The 27,987-nt window shown below is 36.5% G+C and overlaps 1 protein-coding gene across 1 annotated transcript; it reads left to right on the top strand.

Moving 5' to 3' along the window:
* The first annotated feature begins 1,510 nt into the window (after positions 1-1,510).
* LOC149784951 (uncharacterized) lies at positions 1,511-26,123 on the top strand. The gene is made up of 3 exons (XM_089978602.1): positions 1,511-1,960; positions 4,307-4,444; positions 23,424-26,123. The coding sequence occupies exons 1-3, from the start codon at positions 1,759-1,761 to the stop codon at positions 23,627-23,629; spliced, it is 546 nt and encodes a 181-aa protein (XP_089834728.1). The 5' UTR covers positions 1,511-1,758; the 3' UTR covers positions 23,630-26,123.
* The last annotated feature ends 1,864 nt before the right edge of the window (positions 26,124-27,987 follow it).

The following is a 27,987-nucleotide window of genomic DNA, read 5'->3' as shown; positions in this document are numbered from 1 at the left end:
CTGTTTGACTACGAATATCTTACGCAAAACAACGACATTTTCGTTCACATAAAGACAATTTCATAATCAACCTAAAATAACTACAGAATATACATCTATAAGCTATGTGCTAGGTTGTTTACAAATTAAAAATATTTTGGTTAGGTCAAGGTCATAAACTCAGTTACTGGTCAATGTTAATTGTACAATATAGCTATACATAACATTTAATCATGGAGAAACAAAAACAACAACACACAATTCCAAATTAAATATACTCACACTTCTAGTAAACTATACACAAGACTCAGTACGAGTGTAATAAATCCTATCAAGCCTGCAGCATTCCTTAATGTACTAGTATGTACGATTCCTTAATGTACTAGTATGTACGATTCCATAATGTACTAGTATGTACGATTCCATAATGTACTAGTATGTACTATTCCATAATGTACTAGTATGTACGATTCCATAATGTACTAGTATGTACGATTCCATATTGTACCAGAATGTACGATTCCATAATGTACTAGTATGTACAATTCCATAATGTACTAGCATGTACGATTCCATAATGTACCAGATTGAACGATTTAAAAATACAAAAGTTAAATTAATGAAGATAAAAAGAGACAAGTTAAAAATATGTGTTGAGAGCCGGTCTTGCTTACATCCAAACATACAAGAGATAAATTTAATGGTAGTAAAATGTAATCATTGTTCTTCGCTCACATTAATCTGCAGGTGTTTCATTAGCTTCTAAAACAAAAGAGATACCATTTTATTAACCCCTTATCCGTGTTTTTTTTTTTATTTTGGACCCATTTTCTGGATTTCTAAGCTGGAATTTAATGTGTATTTCATTTTGAGTGCAGTAAGGAGGATGCAATTGCACTTATCATCGAAATTACAGCACACTTTCGAAATGTGTAATCCAGATTGAAAACCTATGACATGACTCATGTAATTCGGATTTGCAGAATTAAGAAAAAACATTTTGAGGAAATTCAGGACGTAAAACTGTAAGTATATTTTATTTTGCCATTCTTATCACCAGCTAAAGAAAACAGTATATGCCTTGTTATTTGTAATCCGTCATTTATACAAGGTAGCTAGCCTAAATCCGTAACATTGAATCAACGCAAAATGTCAAGACAGCTGGTTTTTTTTGCAGTCCACGAAACATGTTTTAGTTCATTCAGAAACAAATAAACAACCACAACGTAAAGAGCCGCTTACGCGAGTATACATGATTTGTTTACAAATCAAAAGTGCTGGCGTCTGAGTCCATTGTTTATTTACAAAAGAAAGTAGTTCCTTTATTCACGTGAATGCTATATGTGTATTGTTGCGCGCGTTCAGTATTGGGGAATATTGAACGATTCTGTCAATGTAAAGTTAACGGGAAAAAAATGAGCATATAATAATTATAGATACTGCATGAACGAGTTACGTTTTGAACTCTCTCTCTCTCTCTCTCTCTCTCTCTCCAATCAAAAAGACAACATCCTGAAACTGTCGATAATCATGCACACTACAGAGACACAATGAGTTCACACACTCTCAGTCCGGACACGCGTTAGGCGAAGACAACGACGATCACTAGCTGATGGGAAAGAATGTAGGCAACTTTGGTGGTCTTCTGATGCTGAAAAAATATATTTCAAACATTTTTCCATTCTGAAAAAATTCATCTTAGAAGGTTCACAGTATTTCATCTGAGTTTGGACAAATACAATATATCACTCGTTGAAGAGCGTAAATTATTCTACAATCATGGCAGCAGGTTTTCGATTGATACCAATGGATATAGCGGTTTTAGTTCTTACAGTTTTTGGCTGCCTTCTCCAATGTTTGGCGTTTTTCTATCCAGAATGGTGGCTTGAAGGAAATAGTTATGTGGGAATGCTCATGGAGTCACGATGTGATAGCGACATTTGTGTTAAAAAAAATGCGCTTAAAATGGAGGGAGGACAAGGTAAGAATCCGAAATAGACAGTGTTTAAACTTAGTTGTAAATTAAATTGTTTCTGCACGTTAGGCCTTAATAATTTAGTTTATATTCAAAGCGTAAAGCTGTACATTCTAGAAACTATTACCTTGAAAACATGCATATTACGCACAATCATCTCCACAATCTTAGATTTACTACTTCAAATAATTTAGCGGGAATCGTTATTATTATCTACTTGAACGTAAATGTTGAAACAAACAGATATATCCCAAATTCCTGGTTTAAAGCATCACATTCAACACAGTTACAAATAAGAAACTGAATTGAAACGTTTTATCAGACTGATTCTAATTTTACTTAAATTTAGTGTCCATAATAGGATATATAAATAGACATCTGTTATACTACGCATTACTCTCTCTCTCTCTCTCTCTCTCTGCGGAAACAAGAAAAGGAAGGAAGAAAATACTTCCGTCGTGTATTGAGTCCTAGTCGCAGTGTACATAACCGCATACTATATGTACTGCGTAGCCAAGAACTTACTGCTATTTGTTTTCCCTTTTCCTTTGTGACACATTTATGTAGGTTTTCCGATCAAATGCAGAAGTACAAAACTATGAGGTACGCACAGAAAACTAAGATGTGTAGACCCGCTCCGGAGATTGCTTACGTACGAGTTGATTAGATAGACATTGTTAAGTACATTTTTAAGTGGACAATATCCGATATTCATTTCTTGACGCCAACACTTTCGCAAAGAATGTATAAATCTTAAACTTTATAGACTAAAAGCTAGCATATAATGCACAAAATATGCGCAGCACGCGCGGCCATGTACATCAAATGTAAGTTTCGCCTTGCTAGGTGTGATTTCCTTTGGCTGAGTTGACAGATGTTTTGTGTTTATCGCCATTTCTCAGGGCAAGATAGGCTAAACATGGTGGCCAATGTAACTGGATGAAGAACCCAGGCACAGAGTCGAGACGGCAGTGTTCGTTTGAGTGGATTGAATGATTGGTCTGGAAGGAATTTCTTTGAATATAAACAGCAATGATGTTCTTTCCCCGGGCTTTCTTGAAAATATTAGCTTAAAAATCGACACCCAAATGCAAGAAATGTCCCTGGTTCTCATAGATATGCACAACTAAAGTTAATAAAATTTGTATATATAATGCAAAATTACCGTCGGAAACATCTCTCTATTCAGATCATAAAGTAACATAATTTTATATAAAATTGTCTTGAAAATGTTAAAAACGTGCAATTTATTTATTCTCAGTCAGTCGAGTGTGCGATTTACTTAGTTTTCCTAATCTGACATTTTATTCTTTGATTTTATAGAAGCGGATAAGTGAAACTTGCTTACTAAGGTGGGTGGGTGTAATATTATTAAGTCACACTTTCGCAGATGAACCATTACCATATCATAAGGCAACATCAAAATGTGTTCTGATCTTTTTTCTAGTTAGTTTCAATGTTCTTACGAAAGATAAACGAATACGCCCTTACCAAATTCAGTGCCTGCCATTTTATTTAATATGTGGATAAACGTAGTTTCACTGTGAACGATGGGCCGTGTTGTGAGCACTAGCTCCATTGTTCTTACGAACAATGCATTTTTTTTTATCAAGTCCTTCCCTAATTCATTGGCGGCCATTGAATTAAATATGTGGGTGAAAAATGGACGGTATTGTGAAATTCTCCAGATCATTTATTTTCTTTTTATATGAAAGAGCTGCTAAAACATTGATTAATATCCGGGGTCGGACTTTCCTTAATAAAGATGATGCAGTAAGACAGTAAGACAAAGACGAGTAGGCGAATGACTGGTATTATTCAATATTATTTTAATGCAAAACAAATGGAAGAATAACCGTGTTACGCTCTCACGAAAAACCACTGCACTGCCAATACAAGTTGAAATTGGCCACTTCTTGCAGAACCGCCTGGTCTTGTTTTTACCTCATTTTTCAAGGAATCCGCAAAAGAGAAACCCTATGCGTCACTGTCATTGTGAAATTTTTGTCTTTTATCGCTAAATTTCCACACAAACTGGACTGAAATGACAAATGAAAACGAGGCTGACACTTGCTTAAACGATTTTTGATGTGCGGACAGTAACATTGTTTACCTACTTCACTATAAAGTAATTTGGCAAGTCCAGTAAGTAATACAATGGCGCAAAAATATCAAGTCCAATATTTAATTGTTGGTAGTCAAAGAGTCAATAATGATATAACAGATTTTTATTTTGATCAATGGTGAAAGAATTAAATTTTCTTTAATTTCCTATTATGCATTATTCGTATAGTCATGCGATTTTAACTCGCTCCTTCTGTGCTAATTTTAATTTTTTTATTTTATTCTTAGAATGGCTTTTTGTGTCCCGTCTGTTTGAAGCGTTTGGAGTTACATTTGGCCTAGTGGGATTGCTGTTTGCTATTTTACTGGTGTCTTTGAAGAAGAAGATATTTCATACACTCTTAATCTACATACACGGCGCTGCCGGTAAGTTATTGCTAAAATAGTTTCAAAATAATATTTTTGAATAAAATGCAATTCATTTAACGCAAATATTGTGGATATTAACTTTTTCTGTACCAAAAGCCTATATATATATATATATATATATATATATATATATATATATATATATATATATATATTATATTATATTATATTTGCTGTATCTTTATGTAAGATTTTCATAACAGGAAACGAGGCAAGCCGTTATAAAACAAAATCTTATATAGCAAGAGGTTTACCAAAGATACAGTGTACATAATATACATATATTTTGTTTATTAGACAGGCACACACGCATACTCTTTGTTCCAGTGGAGTTTAAGGTTGACTACAGGAAACTGTATTGACGGAGACATGTACTCTTCGCATCTCTTCGCAGTTTGACCACTACAAAATGTAGCTCTTCAAGTATTTAAACAATTTAAAATCCTTTTGAAAAGTGTCTATTTGCTTCCGTTTAAGATTCTATTTTCATTCATATTGACTAAATACATAAACGAGACGCTTATGATTTTAAATATGAAAGTTGATTTAAATGAAGGTAGTAGACCCCTGCAAATATTTCATGGGTAGAGTCTCCAACACTGAAGCGGGGAGATTTGATCACGGGCAAGCACGTTGAAACAAGTCTGGAACAGTTTAAGTGTAATAACGAACAAACAAGGGGTAATTCAAACATTTTTAGTTATTCGCAGTTGCTCTAAGTCCATATTAAACTTCACTTTCCGTTGCTACTGGCGACAAAGAAAGAGAGAGAGAGAGAGAGATCTTCTTCAGACATTTTAATATTTAAAAATGATCTGCTTTCTAAATCTTATTATTGTTTAAAAAAATAATAATAAAGTTTCAAGTAGATAACAGTACGTGTATCCAAGGAGTTTACCCGTCGTCCTATTCGTGTCCACAGGCTATTGTAACCTTGTATCATTAGTAGTAATGTGTTGCACCATGGGGAATTTCATTACGCGATAGGTTTCCATTGGTGTGACATCCTGGGCACAAACGGGGATATCGTTTATTAAACTTTTCCATAGGATTAATATTGGGGTTACATTGTAACACTATTAGAACTGACTGACCTTAACTGACCCTACATGTTTATATTGTTAGAGTTAACCTGAACATGAGTCGCTCTGGGTAAGTACGGGAAATTCTGTGTCAAAATTGTCCATTGATTTACATGGAAATTGTATTCTGGGCACATACTTGGAAATCTGATTTTAAACTTATTTGTTACAGGCCGTTTCCATGTTGGAATCTTCCTGATGACCTATAGAAAATGTAAATCTAACATGTTTTCAGTACAGGCTAACACACATCTCTACAACCCATGAACCGCATTTTCTTCTATCCAAATATATAAACTCTACTAACCAGAACCGGTTTTTTGTTTAAATCGAACACTTTACATTAAGAAGCATTGGAGAGTCTAATGGTGAACGTAATTTTAAATTCCGTGATGAAAAATGTATAGAGCTATAGGGGAAATGCAATGTTAAAATTTGTTTGATTACAATACAAACACCACCACCATGCACTATCCAGCAACCAACACACATATCATCAGGTGGCCTAGTGGTTAGAGCTTCGGAAGTGGGAGGTCGTGGGTTCGAATCCCGGACGAGTCATACCAAAGACTTTAAAAAATGGTAATAACAGCTGCCTCGCTTGGCGCTCAGCATTAAGAGGTTAGTGTTAGGACTGGTCGGCTTGGTGTCATGATAATGTGACTGGGTGGGACATCATGCTACATTTCTGCAGCATGATGCCCCAGTGCTAGACATCACTATTAACTGGCACACTGCAGACATCGCAGCGATATGAATGAATTTTTTTTTAAAGCTACGTTAAAAATCCTAATCACACACACACACACACACACACACACCCTTCAATAACACACTTTGTCAGTGTTCAGTCTGTGAAGATAAAAGTCTAACAAGTCGCACTTCTGATGATATAAGTACAGATAGTCATTCGAAAGTTTACTTCCAACAAGAATTCTGCCTACTTTTCTCGAGATAAAAGTAAAGACACCTGCTATATCTGTCAGGAAAAAGAACATTGTTCTCTAGAACATCCACATCGTCAAAGAAAATTAATATCTAAGACGGTGGTGTGTTCGATAGTAATCCAAAACGTTTTAAGTATGTGTGTGTATAAGTATAGAATGTGTGTATAAACACACCTACCCATGTGTTTGATTGTATGTTTGTGTGTATGTAAGTGTCGAGCGTGCGTATGAACATTCCTACCCTTTTGGTTGGATAGTTGTTGTGTATGTTTGGATTGTAATCAAAAAGCGGTTGCTGAATATTGGGGCGTTTACGTGTCGGGAAAATATAAAAATAATGGATGTGTGAGAAGCCTAGTCCACGGAAAAATTATAATTTCACTAGATAGGTAATACTAATCCAGTAGATAGGTAATATATGAGACTTCTGGACCACTAGATAATTTAAAAGTTGAGTATTTATCATTGCGGCAATGCGTTTTTAGTTTCGGGGTTATATGACCTCTAACGTGTATTGTAAACATGTCCATAGGTTTGAAAGTATGAGTCTCAATGCCTCTGACAGAATATTTAATGTTAAAACTACACTTACTAATCGGTATCCCGTTTGAAGTGACTATCACTCGCTTATCTACTATCCAAAACTCAGTTATCTGCTTGACAGTACCAACACTATGCGATCAGCACTTCACTCGGAGTGGCCTTCTCTGTTATTTACTAACGATCACATACTGAACTACCATCCAAAACTGACACAATACAATCAAGACGTCGTTTGGAGTGACCATTATCAAGTTATTTACCTTCCATTATCCTGTTATAGTTTGTTCAACACTTGCACAGATACACCAGTAACCAACATTTACGATCCAATACGCAGTTTGACCGACCAACACCCAGTTTTCTGGTATCAAAATTCCCACATTTACTATCCAGCGAAATTTGGCAGGAATATACACAAACTATACTTGTAAAAGTAAAACTATACTATCACTCAAGGGACTAGGATGCAAATAAGCCAAACTGTACGTACGCTATGTGGAAGTCTTACCTTTTCCGCGAAGTCTCTTAGTAGCTCTGCCAATACTTCCTGTTTTTAACGCAGAGAATAAACTACATTGATTTCTGATTGGTGGTTATTGTTTAACCTGGAACGAAACCAGCAATAACAACAAATGAGAATTCAGTGTAACATATTTCAACGTGCAACACACCGGTAGCGTAGTTTTCAATTATCAAAGTAGTCAAGGAACCTATCAAAGTAGAAACTTCGCGTGACAGTGGCTATTAAATGATGAGTAAAGTACTTTATTAAACATGTGGTATATGATGAACATAAGTTTGGGTTAAGATAATTAGCATGAAATGGTGGGGGGGGGGAGCAGATTACGAACCACTTGTAGACGGCTAGTGGGTATTCTCAAAGAATCTTTTTCGTTTTTACTAATAAGCATGAGTGTCTCTGACTGCAAATGCTGTTTCAGATGGATTATAATTGTACAGTATAACAAGGCAACTAATAATAATTATTCATGACTGCTGAAGACTAAAATAACGGTAAATATCGTTTTGTATCGATTATCCGCCTCTTGTATCGATATGTGTGTCGTTTCAGCAAAAGTATCGATGCATCGATATATCGAGGAATCGTTTCACCCCTAGTATCGACTAGATTCAATAATTTCATATTGCTAGGATCAGATTCCATTGTGTGTTGACAATATTGCATGTTTTCCTCATCAACGTAGTCTTGATTATCCGTCAAAACATATAATAACATATTTGACCGTGAGCACTCGGGAAATGATGATAGAACGATAATTCTTTGAACATTATCTGTTTAATTTCCTAGAAACGTAGGTGGGCACAGTGGCAGTGCCTCAGATCATTTGAAGTCAAATTTGACTCCGCAAGGTTGTCATCCTTGTGATTAGGTTAATGTTTAAAACTTTGCTTTTATTCCTGTTTTGTGTTAGAGAAACTTATTCTTCTTACTTTAATCGATGATTTTAAATAGTGGTGTTGTCCTATATTTTGTGGGGGTCTTTTGTGTACAGAAAACAAATTTTGTTCATATGCTCTTTCACATTCTCTTTTTCAAATTCAATCTTTGTTTTATTTTTAAAATAATAGTGTTTGATTCACATCCGATTACCGAATAGGAGGGGTGTTTCACTCCACGTCTGTACTTCTCCTATATAATGCAGTGTATGCATAAGTCTTATCTGGCGTGTTGGATAGTATAGGTGCAGTACTGGTGTCTACATAGAGCGTATTGACGTTATAATGTGAAGTATTGGATAGTAAATGTCTGGGTATTAGTCGTCACTACATACGGTGTGTTGAATGGTATATGTAGTGTAATGGGCACTAAACACGGGTTTATGAATAATGTATATGGGGAACTGGTCGGCACTCGCGGCGTGTCGAAGGTATAATATGAAGTGTAGGATTTCAAATCTTTAAATATTACATTTCCCATTTGTTTGAGACCATGAAGCACAATATATATGTGTATGAGTGTGTGTCTATTTCATCCGTAATCTTTACATCATACCCCCTCTTGTATAATAGTATGCTTGTGTGCTTATGCTTATAATGTGTGCATAAATAACATAGTTGGATAGATGGGGTGAGTTTTTGATTGTAATTAGAAAGCGGGTGCTGGATGGCACATGTGGTGTGTTGGACTGTAATCATGTGGTGTGTTGGACTGTAATCCCAAAAGTAATTACTTGATAGGAAGAGTCCTACCATTATGTGATATTATATTATGCTGTTGTGATGGTATAATACTTATATAAGCACTCCTACCTTTGCTGTATAGTATGCATGAATTTAAGTATAACTGGCGTATATAAATACCCTTATGTGATAACATGATTGTATATAAATATATTGTTTATATAAACTCTCTTACCTTTGCCTACTTGTGTGTGATAGTATATTATGTTTGTGTGAGAGTATGTATCTATTCCCTCTCTTTGTTTTTACATCCTACCCCTTCTTGCATGATATTATGTGCGATATGATTCTTTGCGAAATCAGCTAAATTCCTTCCAAGTGTTTCTGATGACTGTTTAACCGTAAAGAAACTTCGGACACTCCTAATATCATCATACTGGTCCCCTGAACGCCGTTTGTATCTTGAAACAAACAAGTATATTGGTGCGCTAACACTTCGTTGGGTTGTCATTTGCGATGGAAACTGCAAAACCTTGCTTAATATCAAGTCAGTAGTATGTGGTGATCGTGGGGAAAAAGGCAGTGTTGATGTGCTCTGGAGCCCATAAACGAAAACAAACGCAATTCTGCAGCCACCAAAAGGGTTATCACAGACCTCCCTATTAATAATTTTGAGATCTCAATTTTCTATCATCAACACCGTCACATGCCAAATTGCATCGTTTGCGCTGAATTTTCCTTATAGCCTGGATGTATGTCTGGCTTCTAAAATAACCTTATGGACCTCTCTACAGAACCCGAATATATGAATGGGAGGAATCGAACACAAAAACAATAACGAGGCACCGTCACGTTATCAAGTTCATCCCAATGTATAGTGGTATTGTCAGTCTCCTCACGCAGGTCCAACACGTGTTTGTCCTCGTCCTCGAGGGAACATATATTGAACATACACCTGCTCCGCTGGAGTAATCGACATCAGATCTGCAGTGAGTGCGATCAGAAAAATGTATAACCCTAAGAAGCTTCCATCACCTAGGCTGAGGCAGTAGAAATGACGCTGAGTCGTTCTTGATGTATAGCGCGATATAGAAACTTTGAATATTTCAGCCCTGATATTGATGTTACTGTGTTGATTGAAATTAAGAATTTAATACGAAAAGATTAACTGTCACGAAAAGCGCGTGGTGGAACATCGATCTGTCGTTTGCGAGCGACATAGATGTCCATAGGCCAGGTAACATTACGCGTACAAGGAGAATCATTCCTGGTTGGTGTACCGGCAAAATAAGCACATGTGAATAAATGTTCCATGTCGCATCTGCCTGCATGCATTTAGAAAGCTGCTTGTCGGCCATGATGTTTACTTCGGCAGAATTGATGCTTCCCGATATGGTCACTATTAGACGATCTTCTGTACATTTTAAAAGGACGATTGGCAACCTGACAGTTTCTCCTATATGCAACAACCAAAACAAGGCACACTGATGCAAAATTAACTTATAAATTACAAACATAGATATTAATGGAAAGCACGATCTGTGTTCTGTTCATGTGTTATCTTTCGTAACAATTTCTTCAGACTCTATTTATTAAGGTATTTCAGCTTCCAAAAATGATATAAAATCAACAGTAAATCTGCCAGCATATCAAAAATATGGCTGTTGATGACTTCATTCTGGATCCATATTGTGACAGGAACCCTTGGAGATTCACCGCTGTATCAAGAAAACTCAAACTTTCGGTAAGTTACCTATGAGGACATTGACTGATTTAATATTCCCATGAACACACCTGAGGTTTCGTCAAATACAGTACCAGTTGCCAAACAAGTCCCAGGCGGGTTTTGTTACACTGTGGTCAGATGAGATGGAGTAACTGAATCATCAATGTTGTACCGCGCCAGGGACACAATATATATAGTTATAAAATTGCTCTATGTCACAATAAAATGGATACGCTGAGTGAGCAATCTGAAGTTTTCTTGAACAATATCATACAGTGATTTTTAATGCTTTTATATTTCAAAGCCTAAGTATGTTCCGCCACGAAAGTGATATACGTAAAAAACGGCGACAATCTGTCTTCGAATGGGTGGTGTTATCCGCATTACATTCCGTACGTGATAATACAGATCAGCCTCAAAAATACTAGCAACACCTGGGCAATTCAAGTTTGGTAAAATAATCTTCTGTACAAGTTTTTGGGACCATACTAAAATAATAAGAACTTAACTTACCGCCGTTAATGTGCTCGTTTGGGACAAAGACTTTTGTGCCTAACGACTATCCACCTTGACAAGCCGCGAGCCGGCCAATGTTGATCTGTTCCTGTTGAGCGACATGGATCTTTTAGAAGCGCGACACCATTACGTATAGATAAAAAAATCGTTCGAAGATTATTTACCGGTTCAACAAGCACAAAAACTATATAAAAAATTCCATGTAGATACTGCCAGCGTGTGTTCACCACAGTTCTTGACAAAAATGACTTTTACTGTCGATCAGCAAATAACCGCAGCGTACAATCACTAATCAATAGGGCCGCTTCGTTGAGGAATCTGAAGAGTTTGACTTGCAAAGGAGCCTATCCCGACGAGTAGATGAGCAATTGGAAAACAATATTGAATCTCACTTGCTTCAAATTAATGCATTCTATTCGTAGCTGTCCCGTGAAGATACTTCCATTGACGACAACGCACACGCTAACAACGTTGTCAGCCTTTCAGCTAAAACGATGCGTACCGGTACGAACCAAATTTGTTCCGAATGAATGAAGCGCGGGTGACTAAGACGGTATCGCTCGCGTGACTGTGACAGTTTACCGCTTTATGGTTTAAGCGGGATCCAACTCTATCGCGCGTGTAATTTCATTCTTCAACGCTGCTAAGGCTGGAATAAGACACGTCACTCTCGTGATATAGTTCTGCTATCCGATATCGATCATAAATCGCTTTATGATTCATCAACAATTTCTGCACGATACCCGATTAATCGTTCCCAAAGTGTGCAGTTGAATATTTTTTTAATTCTGAACCCTAGCGTCCCTACCATGAACTAGCACAGTATATCACAACAACGGCTCAGACGAACAGCCATTCTATTCTACAAATACTTGTCTGGCAACCACATGTCCAAGATTCTACAAATACTTGTCTGGCAAACACATGTCCAAGAATAAACGATTGGTCATTATAAGCTATGTCTTTGTTTAATTATCTATCGGCGGCCGTTAAGTAGAAGATTTGAGGATCGTCATCGGCAGTCAACGCTCTGTCATTGAACTTGTTCAGAGGGTCAAGTTTCCATCACAATGAGGCATACTTTTTGTACGTTAAGAGAATTTCCAGGTACCCTTAGTAAGGACAAGTATCCATGCTGTTGCTCACCAGTTAGTTATTTAAGCACAAAACTACTTTGCTGAATGATGGACAATTTTATTTTGGGAAAATGTGGCTTCACTGTGACTTTTTCTTTGAAGAATATAATATTTTGTCCAAAATACTAATACTGACAGGATCAAAATACAATTTACTGACAGGAAGATAATAAGGGTATCCAAATTTTCGAAGAACGTAATACGTATGTTCTCATTCAACGCGATCAGCTATGGCAGTATCCACTTTGAAATAAACGACTCTCTGCAATGGAACTGATATGCTGCCTACGACGTTGCACTCGACGAAATTTGTTAGGGTTGCAAAAACAAAGGTAGAGTCCTTTGACTGCTCTGTTATAGTCTTGTTTAAAAAAAAATAACAGCAAAGATACTGGGAGAAAAAAATCTGATAGCGTTTTACCGTCGAAAAAAAATCCATTTTAAGGCGACGAGAAATTTTATGACAGTCGGTCAGTACACATTGGCAAGTTTTCTTCAGAACTTTGTCAATCTGATTATTAGGCATGGATGAAATCGTTTCGACGAAACGTTGAGTAAGGAAATAATATCCTGTCGGAAATCTCATGGTAAAGATATTAAGCTGAGTAATTGCTTGCGATGGTGTTTTCGAATCCTAAATCAAAGAATCATGTTTGTCCAAGTGTTCTTGAAATTCTTTGCTGAATATTTCGTGGAAGAATGTGGCTTCGCCCTCAAACACATTGTTAAATTGAACGGGATAAAATATTTCTACCAAGGATACTCTACTGTGAGTCACCCACCATGCGATACTGCTCTTTGATTGTTCGTGTGGAAATTTGGATTGCGAGGCTTGGCGCGTCAGACAATATATAGAAGTAGACACAGTCATTGATTTTTTGGTACCTTTTTTCTTAGTTTCTCTTTTCACTTCTGTCTTTACTTCTTCATTTTGTTTATTCTGCTGACGATGGTGTCGACATACCTTTATTCCCAAGCTTTCGTTTCTTCTCGTCGGGGAGTAGGGTTGTGATACTAGGAAAAGGAGGGAAAGGAGGAGACGGAATTTCAAATTTAGCTCTTGTTTATTCATCTTCTTCAATTGTTGTCGCTGCATCTGTCTTCGTAGTAGGTTGCTCTTTGTTTTTCTTAACTTTTCATGACATTTCTTGAATCTCTTATATTATATTTAGCTGTTTAGTCTAACACTTTTTGAGATAATGGATGATGATGCAATAATTGTCCATATTGTTGTGATTTATCTGATTCTGACAAATCTGTTCGATCTATCAATGACTGTACTTCTTGCTGTAATGTGGGAATGGGATCGGTGTTCCTTGTTCGCACCAACGTTACAGTTCGACCCATCGTTTGTAAGGAACTAAACTTAATTTTCATCCTGCCTCAAGATTAAAAAACTAAGTGTGTTGTCTTTCCAGAAAAGTGTATCAGTTTTCTTTTGTTTTCATCGTAAAAGAGTTATAGTAATCGATGCCAACGAAGGATAGGCCACTTTAATAGTAACGATCCTATCAGCATGGTTAAAAAATCCTCCTTTCTGAACGAGCATTTTGTTTTCTTCTGGCTGATGGACAGTGTTCATTTCACCATTTGGCAAAGAGTGTGATAATTTGGTCATGCTCGTTGTTTCTGTATCTTGGCCAAACGTAAGGTTCATTTCTAAACGTTCCAACAACATTAACACACGGCTTCGATGATTTCTTTTTGGTGATTTCCGAGGTTTTTGTTTTCGCATTGGAGTATTGGATTTCTTCAGTACTGAGAAAACATCCTAATATTTGACTAAATGAGGAGGGATTCCCTTTCTTCTTGCCTCGAAGAGGGTTTCATTGGATGTTGTCGATGACTATGGTGTGATCTTTGTGATATTTTGTTTCAGGAGGAAAACACTGAAATGTATATTATCCATCACTTATTGTGTTGTGATCAGGAATTCGTACTCGCTTCTGGTAATCGATCTGACATACTTTTTTTCCAAATGTCGACTGATGGTTTAGGTCAATTTTGCAAGCATAATTTGGACGATAGCTCAATGTCAGTCCATTCACTTTACATTTGGCATTAAGTGGATCTTGATACTGGTAACCGTAATTGTCTGATCCACCAATAGCAAAACTCAAAATAGTAACTTCAGGATATTCGTTGGTCCAGGCTCCTTAACGGTCGTCCTCAATCTGTGGGTGATAACTTCTAAGGCAATCGATTTACATTAAATTATCGATGTCTAAGTAAAGGATTCGATCTCCCAATTGATCGTAGACAAAATACAAATTTAAGTTGGTATTTGCTGTTACGTAAGCAACAATGTTGGCATTGCCAAACTCGTCGGATCGTTGTTAATCTGGATGATACTTGGTTTGGTTCTGCGAAATCGATCTCCCGGTAAAACTTTGTTTTCCACAGCGTCTTGATGGTGAAACGTGAAATGTGTGTCAGACTCATCTCTGGATTGTTGGACGAGTTAAATTTTGTCCTAAATTTTGAAATATATTTTCTTCAAATTAGCTAGTGTGAACTTTTGCCAACTCCAAATTAAAGTCAAGATACCCGCATTGTCTTTCCATGGAAAGGACACTGGGCTACATAATGTCCAAAACATTAGACAGGAAAAAAGAGAAACAAAGGTGAAGATACTTGTTATCAGTGTCAACATAACGAAATTGGACTTCAGAGTGTCTGAAGAATAATTAGAACAAAGAGAAGTAGCGGTCAGAAGCAACAGGAGAAAATGATCCGACGTCAGATTAGAAATTCAAAAGAAAACGACAGTGAAAAATAAGAAGAAAATTGATTGTTTAATAGGTTATGAAATTTCTTTGGGATTTTTATTCACTAGAATATACCAAAGAAACCCCCTCTATCTGTGTATTGATTTTTCCCTTTTAATATGAATAAGATACTCAAACATATTTCTTCACGTACAATGAATATGATGTGATTTATAGTAAGTGCCGAGTGTTGGATACTAAATGTGGAGTGCTGGACAGAATATGAAAGGATGTTGGTCATTTCGCCCTTTTCGTTGGTATGTAAATGTGTGATGTTGGTCGTTGAAAATCACGTGAACATTTTAATTTGTACGAATATCTTTCATCATCTATACAGAAATAGTTATTAAGATTTTAAATTGTATTTCTTACAAATTCTTAAATGTATCCGGGCATTTTAAACTCTTCGCTAAATTCGGTATTAGATTTGTTTATTTTTTTCTATTTCTAAACAAACTCTAAATATGTACATTTTGAACTTTTGATTTTTTAAATTTGTAAACATGTGTTTACAACATTTACATTTTAGTGGGAATTTCTTTTTTAATATCCACTAAATTCCTTATTAATTTAGACTTCTTAATTTAATTTTAACCTTCACCATACTTTAAAATGTTTCGAGACATTTCTTAGTCTTTGGTAATCTCCGTATGAATTTCGGAATTATTGTGCTACTTTCGACTATGCCATTTTAATCTAAAGTTCCGGACTTTTTAGTCTCCGCAGGGTTCGTAACAGTTTTAGAATTTTAATGTCAATGTAAGTGTAAACCAATTCCTTTTCTTTCAATTTATTGTTTACATTACTGGGGGACGCCCTCTAAGGTGCCCTCTTTAACAGATCACTGACATCACACCTGGGCCCGTGGGTCTGCGTGGGTTCGAGCCTCAGTCTCGGACAACGTGGGTATGTTAGAAAGCTTTGTCAGGAGCTTCCCCTGGGTAGGTGGTTCTTCACGAAGTTTTCCAAGGTTCTCCTTCGCCAAATAAAATGGTCGCCATGTGTAGTCTATCATGTGCTGAAAGATGGCGTTCATCCCAAAACAACAACAACAACAACACGATTATTCCGATTGTTTCTAATCTCGGCGTGATAGTTTCGTAATTTTATTTCGACTTTTAGTCACGTATATTTCATTGTTATTATTATCTGGTACACTTGATTAAAGCTACTTATACCACCAGTTTAAATTTATTCACGCCTCCAACAAACACACACGTACCAAAATACACACACAAATACACACACACACAAACACACACACACACACACATCACAATACAATCGTAATAATGAACTCGTGAACAAGTTTCGGGTTATTTCCATGACTGAGTCAGGTGGGTTCTGCTGCCACGTGAGTCATTGTGAAAAATTATACGTAGAAAGCATTGCGCATATATTTAGTAGGAAAATCTTGCTATGTTGAGCCGTTAGAGTGCATATAAAAAAAAGTATTGGCCAGTTAATTCTTTTCTTTTTCTTATTATTTACGTTCGTTTTTTTAATATCAGTCTGCAGAAATGATTAATGTTTTGTTTACATATAATTGGAGAGGAAACCATTTGTTTACATTATTCATTGGAATTAAAAGGTGCCTTTTGACTCTGGATTAAAATATTTTGCTGGGACTATTGTGAATTTACTCAGATTAGTTCTGGACAATGTCATTGTGTAATATCAATACTGTTGGCACATCAGCACATTAAATTACATTTATTCGAAAGACTCGATTCGTCTGGACTTGTGTACACCAGGTATATCAGGTCACAGCACATGTAGCACAGTTAACAAAGTTTGTGTTTGATTCTGGATCGAACGGATAGCCAGTGTATTATATAGAGCAGGGGGCAGGTGTGCTCTGATCGTGATACTCTAAGGATGATCCGAACAGCTGTGTTTTGAACTTTTTGAAGTTTCTGGAGTAGATATTGAGACGAACCAGAAAGAATTGAGTTACAATACCCAGTCTTGAAAGTACTAATGAGCACACAAGTGTTTTATTGGCATCAACTAAAAGATATTTGCGAATGGAGCTGATGCGTCTCAGCTGAATATATGCAGCCTTGCATATGTTCATGACATGTTGGTGCAATGTGAAAGTGCTGTCGAGAGTAACAACTAGTTTTCGTACTGATTGTGTGAATTTAATGTTGGTGTTGCTGATAAATATTGTTTGAGTTGTTTATGTTATATCATCATTCATCTGCAGCTTGTTACATGTCATCCATGATTTCACATCAGAAATGCACCTCTCTACATCTTGGATGGTAGCATCAACTTCAATTGGGTGGCTAAATTTGTATATTTGAGTGTCATCAGCGTACAATTGGTGAGACACTGGATTATGATCTATGACACTTGAGAGCGGCTGAGTGTATAGAATGAAGAGAACATGTCCAATAACAGACCCCTTTGGAACAACACAACATAGATACACTGGGCTGGAGTGTATTCCATTTGCAAATACATTTAGGTCTTGAACCACAATAAGGCTGTATCATGAATGCCAAAATACATGCTGGAGACGGTGAAGTAGGATATCAAGGTATATTGTGTCAAATGCTGCAGACAAATCAAGGCGGGTGAGGACTGTAATCTTTCCGCTATCCAAACCAGGGAGAAGGTCATTAACTACTTTCAGAAGAGTAGTTTCCGTACTGTGGCAAGGGATATATGTAGACTTACATTGCTAAAAAGACTCTATACATTCACATGAGATACAAGTTGGGACAGAACAACTTTTTCGAAGAATTTTTATATGAATGGGAGATGAGAAACTTGGCAATAGTTCTTTAAATCGTTATAGCTGAGTGTTAGTTTCTCCAGCAGAAACTTTATCATGGCAGTTTTGTAAAATGATTGGAATTCCCCGGGTGAGAGAGAGGTATTAATAACATTAGTTAGTGAAGGTAATATTGGATCTAAGCACTCAAGCAGCAGTGATGTTGGAATTGGATCAAGTTCACATGATTTTGGTGCACTCTTCATCACGGTTGTACGTATCAAATCCATAGAGACAGGTTAAAATACTGCTAACGGTTGCCGCTGAAATTCTGTATCGCAACTGTATGGTGACAACAAGTCAACTGAAATTGTGTTGTCAAGTTTATCTCTAATGGTTTGTACTTTGTCACGGAAGAAATTTGCAAACACGTCCGGAAGGTCGAGTGGAGAGAAGATAGTTGGAAGTTGTGTAAATTTGTCTCGATTATGGTCACTACAGACTGCGTGATAATGGTATAATTTTGGCTATTAGTCACTACGAACATTATGATGGATAGTTAGTAAAGGGTATTGGTTACTACACACGGCGTGTTGATAGTATAGTGTGGGGTGCTGGTTAGTAGACGACTGAGTATTTATTGGTCACTACACGTTATATTGGATCGTATGTGCGTGTTATTAGGCACTATGCACGGCGTATTGGATCGTACGTGTTGGCGTATTGGACACTATGTAAGGCGTATTGGATCGTGCGTGCGGGGTTATTGGTCACTATGTACGGTGTATTGATAGCATAATGTGGTGTGCTAAATAGTAGATGACTGATTGTTGGTAACTACACACGGGGTGTTGAATAGCAAGCGTGGTGTATTTTATTACCATTATCCTCAGCTTAACCCATTTGTCGCTAACTTCTACCGGAGGCTGGAGACAAAAGAAAATATCATGTTAAATTCCGTAATGTTGTTTTCAAATTTGTCATGTGAGTGACCACCAATATAAACTACATAATGTTAATTTCCTTTAATCTCCGATGTGACCCATATTTCTCAACCCTAACGGTTAATTATGTACAGTGGTACCTCGGGTTACGAACTTAATTCGTTCCAGAACTCGGTTCGTAACCCGCAACGTTCGTAACCCGAAACATTGAAATCAATGAAATAGAGACAATCCGTTTCAAGATGAAAGAATCGTTCTTTTTTATTAACATCCGGTCGTTTACCTGACAAAACGCAAAGAATACGTGTACCTCACGTATTAAATAAAGAGAAAGAAAACAACCAAATAAATTAAATGTAAAATAAAAAAAGATTTAGTCCATCTTTCTTACCAAGAAAACGATCATGGGAAATTTGTCACTTTGTTTGCTATTCTGAATCATTAGTTTCAGGAGTTTCTTGTCGCTGTTTCTTGGCAGCCAACAGGGAATCTTTCTGCACCAAGAAATTATCAAGGGAAATTTGTCGCTTCCTTTGCTGGAGAATCTTTCTGAAGTGGGCCATTGCGTTATCATTCACCAGGTTTACTGCCCTGTTAGCAACAAGTTTGTTTGGATGATGGTTCACGATGAAGTCTTCGACGTCTGCCCACTTGCTGCAAATTTCTTTAATCCTGGCAGTTGAAATGGTCACTGGCTCCTCATCATCGGACGACTGCTCCTCCTTTAATGTCTTTAGCTGTTCATTCTGAAGATCCACAAGCTCATCTGTAGTGAGCTCTCCACTGTGGTCCTCAATCAGCTCCTCCAAGTCGTTGCCATCGACTTCCAGGCCCATTTTTTTGCCCAAAGACACAATCTCATCCACTACAGCTGTTGCGTCTGCCTCTAATCCTTCAAACTCTTCTCTCTCTGGTACACACGATGGCCAAACTTTCTTCCAGGCAGACTTCAAGGTACGGGTGGAGACATCATTCCAGGCCTTGTCAATGAGGTTGATGCAGTGGAGGATGTTGAAGTGGTCTTTCCAGTAATCTCTCAAAGTCAATTCGGTGTCATTAGTGACCTGAAAACACCTTGAGAAGAGCTCCTTTGTGTACAGTTTCTTGAAGTTGGAGATCACTTGCTGGTCCATGGGTTGAAGCAGAGGAGTGGTGTTGGGAGTTAGTACTGCGAGGCCTTCGTTTGTACTGTACGCGATCGTTTGTCTCCAACGTTAAACCTTGCTCTCTCTCTCTCTCTCTCGCCTTCGTTCGTAACCCGAGGCACTGTTCGTTACCCGAGACAAAAATTTTTCGAAGTTGTTGTTCGTAACCCGAATTGTTCGTAACCTGAGGCGTTCGTAACCCGAGGTACCACTGTATTTCTGACTTTAATAAGCGGTAAACAAGAAAATCTTAGACAAGTGTCCTATTTGATTCACCAGTTTATTTGTTCATGCGTCACTGTGTAAGTCTGATCTTGTGCCTGTCTGTTTGTCCATCATTCCTGTGCTCATGTCTGGGATATAACTTATTGCCACAAAAAAATTCTGATTTGCAGTATGGATGCGTCCTGAGATGACTCTTTGTCTAAGACATACGCCTGGTTTATGTGACCTACTTTTTGTTCACATTGTATAGAAGCGAGAAATGTAATGTAGGATTTGGCGCATCAGCTATTCTTGATTTTTAGAGACTTTATGGTATACATCCATCAGACAGGACATGATAATCAAATTTCCATCACGGAACCATGAATCAGTATCCGTGAAAACTGTCTGTAAATGTATATGTATGTATATATATATATATATATATATATATATATATATATATATATATATATATATATATATATATATATATATATATATTTATATATATATATATTGATGGGTGGGTGGGTGCGGATCTTGCGTCTTACTGTACGAGACGAGGAGGTCTGACTTTTCAAGGTGTACCTAGTCCACTGTCCTACGTGAAGTGGACATCTGATTTTAGTCAGATTATAACACGGCGTGTCATGCTAAAAACATTATTTTGTACTCTCGAACCCCCATGACACGGTCGTGTTTCGAAAAACACAATTTTCAGTAACCTCCGAAAATTGAAATCAAAAACACCACTTCAGTATATGCCCAGTACATGTAACATGCATGAACGGTATGCAGTCATGATTGGAGTTGATGTAAAACTATTCTTTGGGGAGTTTAAATAGAGGCAATTAAAAAGGATAAAGGTCAGGCATAGTCCACCATCACATATTACTTAACTGGATGACAATAGCTAAAATACGATGGAAGACTCAGTGGGTGGAGCCCGTTGTGATAATTTGCATAGTTAAGATCACGAAGTGGAACAACTCAATATCTATGCAAATCTAAGAAATGCTAGATGCGTGTTGGAGAACAAAGTTATTACATGTAATTGTCTTCAATGAAAATGTTTAAGCTATATGTATTCAAGATTATTGACAAGGTTGTTGACACCGGCAATGTTTCTTTGAAGTTGGATTTTACTCCATATATAAAATGAAAAACATGATTATTTGGAATAGTTTTAAAGTGTGATTTATTTTAAAAGCCATTTAGGAAGCAATTAACTATTTCCAAAGCAAGCAGAGGCCACCAAAAATAAAATTTAGAACTCATGCCAGATGGGGATGTTAAGCAAGTCAGCAAAAAAGGGGGATGGTAAATGTTTTGCAGATACTGCAAACATATCGACATATCGACATGCGTCATTCCTGTGTTTACAATTACTATAGAAACTGGAGCAACACTTTTTTGTAACATATTTGACATGCCAAATTGAAAATTCGTACTAGTTCTCTATCCTAATCTTGTTCTGACTATTGATTGACATTTGTTAAAATACTGACTATTGAATGACATTTGTTAAAATACTGACTATTGATTGACATTTGTTAAAATACTGACTATTGATTGACATTTGCTTTTCATGGTGATTTTAGCCATGAACTAGTAGATATATTAAAAGACAATAATAAGCGTAAGCTCGTGTTAGCACAGTTGATTTGTGTTGCTAAAGCGTCGCCTTCCGTATTGGACAGAGGCGTTTATTACTGCTGTATTATTTGTACAGCCCCCATTAAACTTGAAAATAGTATTCACCCTTCCCCAATGAAATAGTCAGTCCCGAATGTGATGTATGTTAACAGAAAAAAGCACCAAAAAAAATGTTTCAGAATGTAAAAGATACTGTTTGAGAATGTATTACAAATCTTTAATCTTCTTCGTATATTTGTTTTCAAATAAGTCACAAGAGTTCAGTTGATAGAACGTCAGACTCCAAAATTGGCGATTACAATGCTCGTCCATGCCAGCCCTGGTCGGCTGCCTTAGTTATTCCTTAGGAAGGAACGTATCTCCCATTTACTCTGCATGATGTAGCCAATGATGTGTTTAAAACGCCGTTAAAACCACAACACAAAAACTATTTGTCTTTAAAAGTAACAGTTTTGTTTTCTCCATCTTAACGAGCCAATGTGTCTATCGAGTTTAGCACCATCATTTGAATCCTCTGCATGCGTAAAGTACCAAACAAAGTGCTGTGCAAACGCCTTGCAGCTAAATTACTTATGAGGCAGGTGTGTTAACTGCAACAATAAATTGCAAGTAATCAGTAATTTCGATAGTCTACCGTCTTGTGTCATACTTAAAAACCAGAGCAAAACAAAGTTAAAACGATTCAAGTGGATGTAACGATCTAATAAATAAACCACTTCGAGAATCGCTGTGTTTCAGTGGTTAAAGCGTTGAAATTGTGACTAGAAGGACGCCGGTTCGATTCGAATCAGCCCAAATGAGCAATTTTGGTGTGTCCTTGGGCAAGGCACCATACTAGCTGCCTTGACACTATTAACCTTAAACGTGCAGTAAGTAGCAAACCAAACCAAACAGCTTTGACTACACAGGTACTTCACATGCCAAGAGTTCGTATGGATGTGATCACCTGTACAGAAACCTTGACAGGCGAAGATGAGTTTCCTCCTGGAGAAAATTTACTTTATTATAACTGGAGTGTATTTAAATATACAAAGGTGTCTTTTTCTTTAAGCCACACTTTGATTCTAATATAGGGACGGATCATTTGATTTCGGGGGAGAGGAAGGAGGAATCATTATATATATATATATATATATATATATATATATATATATATATATATATATATATATATATATATATATATATATATATATATATATATGTGTGTGTGTGTGTGTGTGTGTGTGTGACTCATATATTCTTCATTTGCAGGAAGATAATTAAATTTGTCTTAGTTCCTTTATTTGTCCACAAATAAGAGCAGAAATTTTTATGTCAATCTACCTGGAGATAGGAAATGTAAAATACGCCTGCACCATCCAAGTGTAATAAAGCTCCCCCTCCCCCGAATATTAAATGATCAGTCCCTTAAGAATAATATCTCTTAATCTACTCCGCAGCTTTATTCATTTTCCTGGGAGACTTCATTTTCCTTGGCTGCCATAAATCCCTGGGCCTGGAACAAAAGAAGGGAAGTCTTAGCTTCCCAGTAGGGATCTGTATCGTAGCGGGGATCGTGTACGTAGCAGCCGCTGTGGTAACCGGGATAGCCCTTGTAAAGCATCTACTAACCTGGGACGAAATGGATGAGGATGAAGAAGAGTAAAACTCACTCTCCTTACAGAGTGCTTCCATTCGGATGATCAACACGATTGTACTTACTTTCTATTTTGGAACATATGCTTCTTTTATACTTATAATGATGGTTTGGTTGAAATAGTTTAGTTGTAGATATTGCAATTTCATTAACACATTGGACAATGTCAGAATGGACTCGGTGCCTTGTTATTCTCCCCCTCTAAATGCCGATGAAGGCTGCAAGTTGTTCAATATATTTCAACAAGGCTTTCATGTATGTTCATCGATGATCGATGTATTACATATGTTCATTGGAGTCTCCTTTTTATTGCACCTTCACATACTTTTTCTCAGCATAATAATTTAGACATTTCAGACATGTTTTACATGAAGGTAATTGCATGATTGTAACCCTTGGATTACGATATAAAATCGGACACTAATTATAAGCAACTTAAATTTCAATAACACGGTAAAGTCCTTGCATTTACTTTACTGCTCTGTTGTTGCATCTCTATTTTTTCAGCAGTTCACTTCATTTTCTGATGACAAATGACTTCAGTTCAGTCTGAACATACAAGCTGCGATGGCAAAATAAGTTTTAAACGGTGGTGATTATGTATCAGTCCTTAATTTTCAAAGTTTCTTTAATTTTTGGTAAAACAAAAATTTCATTTACTTTGCTGTGAGTAACGACTACCATATTCTGTTGTGGGACTGGGTTTAAAAATAATGGCTCTTTTGTGATAAATCAAGAAGGCCTTACTTCTTTATACGCCGGCCAAGATGTTGAGCGTATAATGTTATAACGTTCGTTCGTCTGTCGGTAGTCCATCCATCCGTCCATGCATCCATTTATAGATCCATCCATATTTTACCTTTTTCGTTTCTGCACAATAGCTGTACACAATCTGCCTTGATCAAAACGTTTTGGATATGAAAGAAACCTATGTATTTGGGTCAAAGGTCAAGACCATGGTAAGTCTAATATGAAAATAATGGTTTATGCACTCTTATAATAGTTCAAGATAAGGTCAAGGTCATTGAGACCCGCTGAGTAATACTATCCGGAGTCAACTAGCGCCTAAATAGAGGACTATTAAGCACGGGGCGGAAATATAAGGTGCGTTGAACATCATTTTTAAAGCACCCATCGATAATATGAAATTTAAAAGTACATTTTAGCTTATAAGAAATTGCAAAATGCATCCTTTTTTTACTTTTGTAAACTGCAACGACATTTTGTGATAAATCGCTTTTTGGTACTTTTAAATGATTCGATTGTATCTTTAGCTGTTGTCCCAAAGGCTTCTTTTTATATTAATTATTGACAAGGATTTTTCATGAGGAATATGTAAGTGTGTATTTATAGGCAATTCATTTAAAATATAGTTGAGGACAATTTTGTCACTCACCCCGCTAACGTAAGGTCTAGCATTTTTTAGCCTACTAATATGAGTAGTCAGTTTATGTGTGTAACTTTAGCATACTAATATGAGTAGTCAGTTTATGTGTAATTTTAGCACACTAATATGAGTAGTCAGTTTATGTGTAATTTTAGCATACTAATATGAGTAGTCAGTTTATGTGTAATTTTAGCATACTAATATGAGTAGTCAGTTTATGTGTAATTTTAGCATACTAATATGAGTAGTCAGTTTATGTGTAATTTTAGCGCACTAATATGAGTAGTCAGTTTATGTGTAATTTTAGCACACTAATATGAGTAGTCAGTTTATGTGTAATTTTAGCATACTAATATGAGTAGTCAGTTTATGTGTAATTTTAGCACACTAATATGAGTAATCAGTTTATGTGTAATTTTAGCACACTAATATGAGTAGTCAGTTTATGTGTAATTTTAGCATACTAATATGAGTAGTCAGTTTATGTGTAATTTTAGCACACTAATATGAGTAGTCAGTTTATGTGTAATTTTAGCACACTAATATGAGTAGTCAGTTTATGTGTAATTTTAGCACACTAATATGAGTAGTCAGTTTATGTGTAACTTTAGCATACTAATATGAGTAGTCAGTTTATGTGTAATTTTAGCATACTAATATGAGTAGTCAGTTTATGTGTAATTTTAGCACACTAATATGAGTAGTCAGTTTATGTGTAATTTTAGCACACTAATATGAGTAGTCAGTTTATGTGTAATTTTAGCATACTAATATGAGTAGTCAGTTTATGTGTAATTTTAGCATACTAATATGAGTAGTCAGTTTATGTGTAATTTTAGCATACTAATATGAGTAGTCATTTTATGTGTATTTAGGTCAAATGAGTTTACCCAAACTGTTAAAGGACTATAAACGTTTGTCCAAATTGTGATTAGAGTTTAACGCGTTTTGATTGGATCCCTGTGTGAGATTGTGCATGTAGGGATCAGACTGGAACCATTGAAGAATCCTTTAGTAAATTCGCCATGCCGAACAGAAGAAAGAAAATGGTCGTTATGGCTTATTTAGTTATAAACTGAAGAAATTTTATTGATGATATAAACAATTTCACTGGAACATTCTCGACTTGAAGCATCTTTATTTTAACCATTTTGGAGATGCTGTCATTGGAATAGGAGTTGGACAAAATTAGCTGAGCAGGTTGCAGGAAAGATGGTATTTAAACAGAACATCATTCTCTAAAGCATAAAGGATGGTTTCATGTTCTAAAGCATAACGGATGGCTTCATGTTCTAAAACATAACGGATGGTTTTATTCTCTAAAGCATAACGGATGGCTTCATGTTCTAAAGCATAACGGATGGTTTCATTCTCTAAAGCATAACGGATGGTTTTATTCTCTAAAGTATAACGGATGGTTTCATTCTCTAAAGCATAACGGATGGTTTTATTCTCTAAAGCATAACGGATGGTTTCATTCTCTAAAGCATAACGGATGGTTTCATTCTCTAAAGCATAACGGATGGTTTCATTCTCTAAAGCATAATGGATGGTTTTATTCTCTAAAGCATAACAGTTGGTTTCATTCTCTAAAGCATAACGGATGGTTTCATTCTCTAAAGCATAACGGATGGTTTCATTCTCTAAAGCATAACGGATGGTTTTATTCTCTAAAGTATAACGGATGGTTTCATTCTCTAAAGCATAACGGATGGTTTCATTCTCTAAAGCATAACGGATGGTTTCATTCTCTAAAGCATAACGGATGGTTTCATTCTCTAAAGTATAACGGATGGTTTCATTCTCTAAAGCATAACGGATGGTTTCATTCTCTAAAGCATAACGGATGGTTTTATTCTCTAAAGCATAACGGATGGTTTCATTCTCTAAAGCATAACGGATGGTTTCATTTTCTAAAGCATAACGGATGGTTTCATTCTCTAAAGCATAATGGATGGTACTTAGTATTCCACATATGAACAATCAGATCCTCTGCTTACACTACATTTAATTTGACCCTTCAACTTGACCCTTTATTTGGTCCCTTTTTTCTTTTTCTCCGTTTTGTTTTTATTTCTTTGTTTTGGGGGAGGTGCTGCCTGGAATAAATTTTGACGAAACTGTCGAGCTGAATGAGAATAATACATGGACAAAAAAAAGTGGGACATTCGTCCACATAAACTGTGTAAAAACCATCTAGTATGTGAAAAATGGGACATTCGTCCACATAAACTGTGTAAAAACCATCTAGTATGTGAAAAATTGGGACATTCGTCCACATAAACTGTGTAAAAACCATCTAGTATGTGAAAAATGGGACATTCGTCCACATAAACTGTGTAAAAACCATCTAGTATGTGAAAAATGGGACATTCGTCCACATAAACTGTGTAAAAACCATCTAGTATGTGAAAAATGGGACATTCGTCCACATAAACTGTGTAAAAACCATCTAGTATGTGAAAAATGAGACTTATCAGAACTCATGCTGTACACATTTTTTGCTTGATCCAATTATTTGGCTCGCTCTGCCAGGTGCTATATAACTGTAGAGGGCAGGGAGGATCTGCCTATATTATGATCGAATATTATAGAAGAAATGTATTTTAGCGTAAAATTTGGTTTATTCTTCAAATATATTACCCGATCATAATAATTAGGAGAGTAGGTAAGAGGTGAAGGGTGTTACATCACTTACCCTAAAGATGGCCCAGCTTATATACCCTAATGGCGCGAATCAGAGAGAAATGGGCTAGAATTAGCAACTCAAAATGCCCATACATAGCTCATAAGGAAATTCCACCGCAAATCCAGTGTACCTCGAGATGCGTATCTTTGTGAAGCAACTGAATGACCCAGCTTGTTTTGCTGCTGCTGCATATATCACCAGGTCAAACCAAACCGTTTGATGCAAAAGTTCAATGCGGTTACGGCTAGCTCTGATCTTTAAAAAAGACCTGGATAATGTCAAGTGTGGAAC

Source organism: Sinohyriopsis cumingii, chromosome 13 (assembly GCF_028554795.1).
Source record: "Sinohyriopsis cumingii isolate HCF-2022 chromosome 13, ASM2855479v2, whole genome shotgun sequence".
Taxonomy (NCBI): domain Eukaryota; kingdom Metazoa; phylum Mollusca; class Bivalvia; order Unionida; family Unionidae; genus Sinohyriopsis; species Sinohyriopsis cumingii.
Note: the sequence above shows the minus strand (reverse complement) of the source record. Positions and strands in the feature narration are given on the sequence as shown.

What these genes read in the sequence shown, in the direction of transcription:
- LOC149784951 (XM_089978602.1), top strand. Translation starts at nt 1,759, where the DNA reads ATGGCAGCAGGTTTTCGATTGATACCAATGGATATAGCGGTTTTAGTT. An exon ending in TAAAATGGAGGGAGGACAAG is followed by an intron (nt 1,961 to 4,306) that starts GTAAGAATCCGA and finishes TTTTATTCTTAG; the next exon opens with AATGGCTTTTTGTGTCCCGT. An exon ending in CTACATACACGGCGCTGCCG is followed by an intron (nt 4,445 to 23,423) that starts GTAAGTTATTGC and finishes TCTACTCCGCAG; the next exon opens with CTTTATTCATTTTCCTGGGA.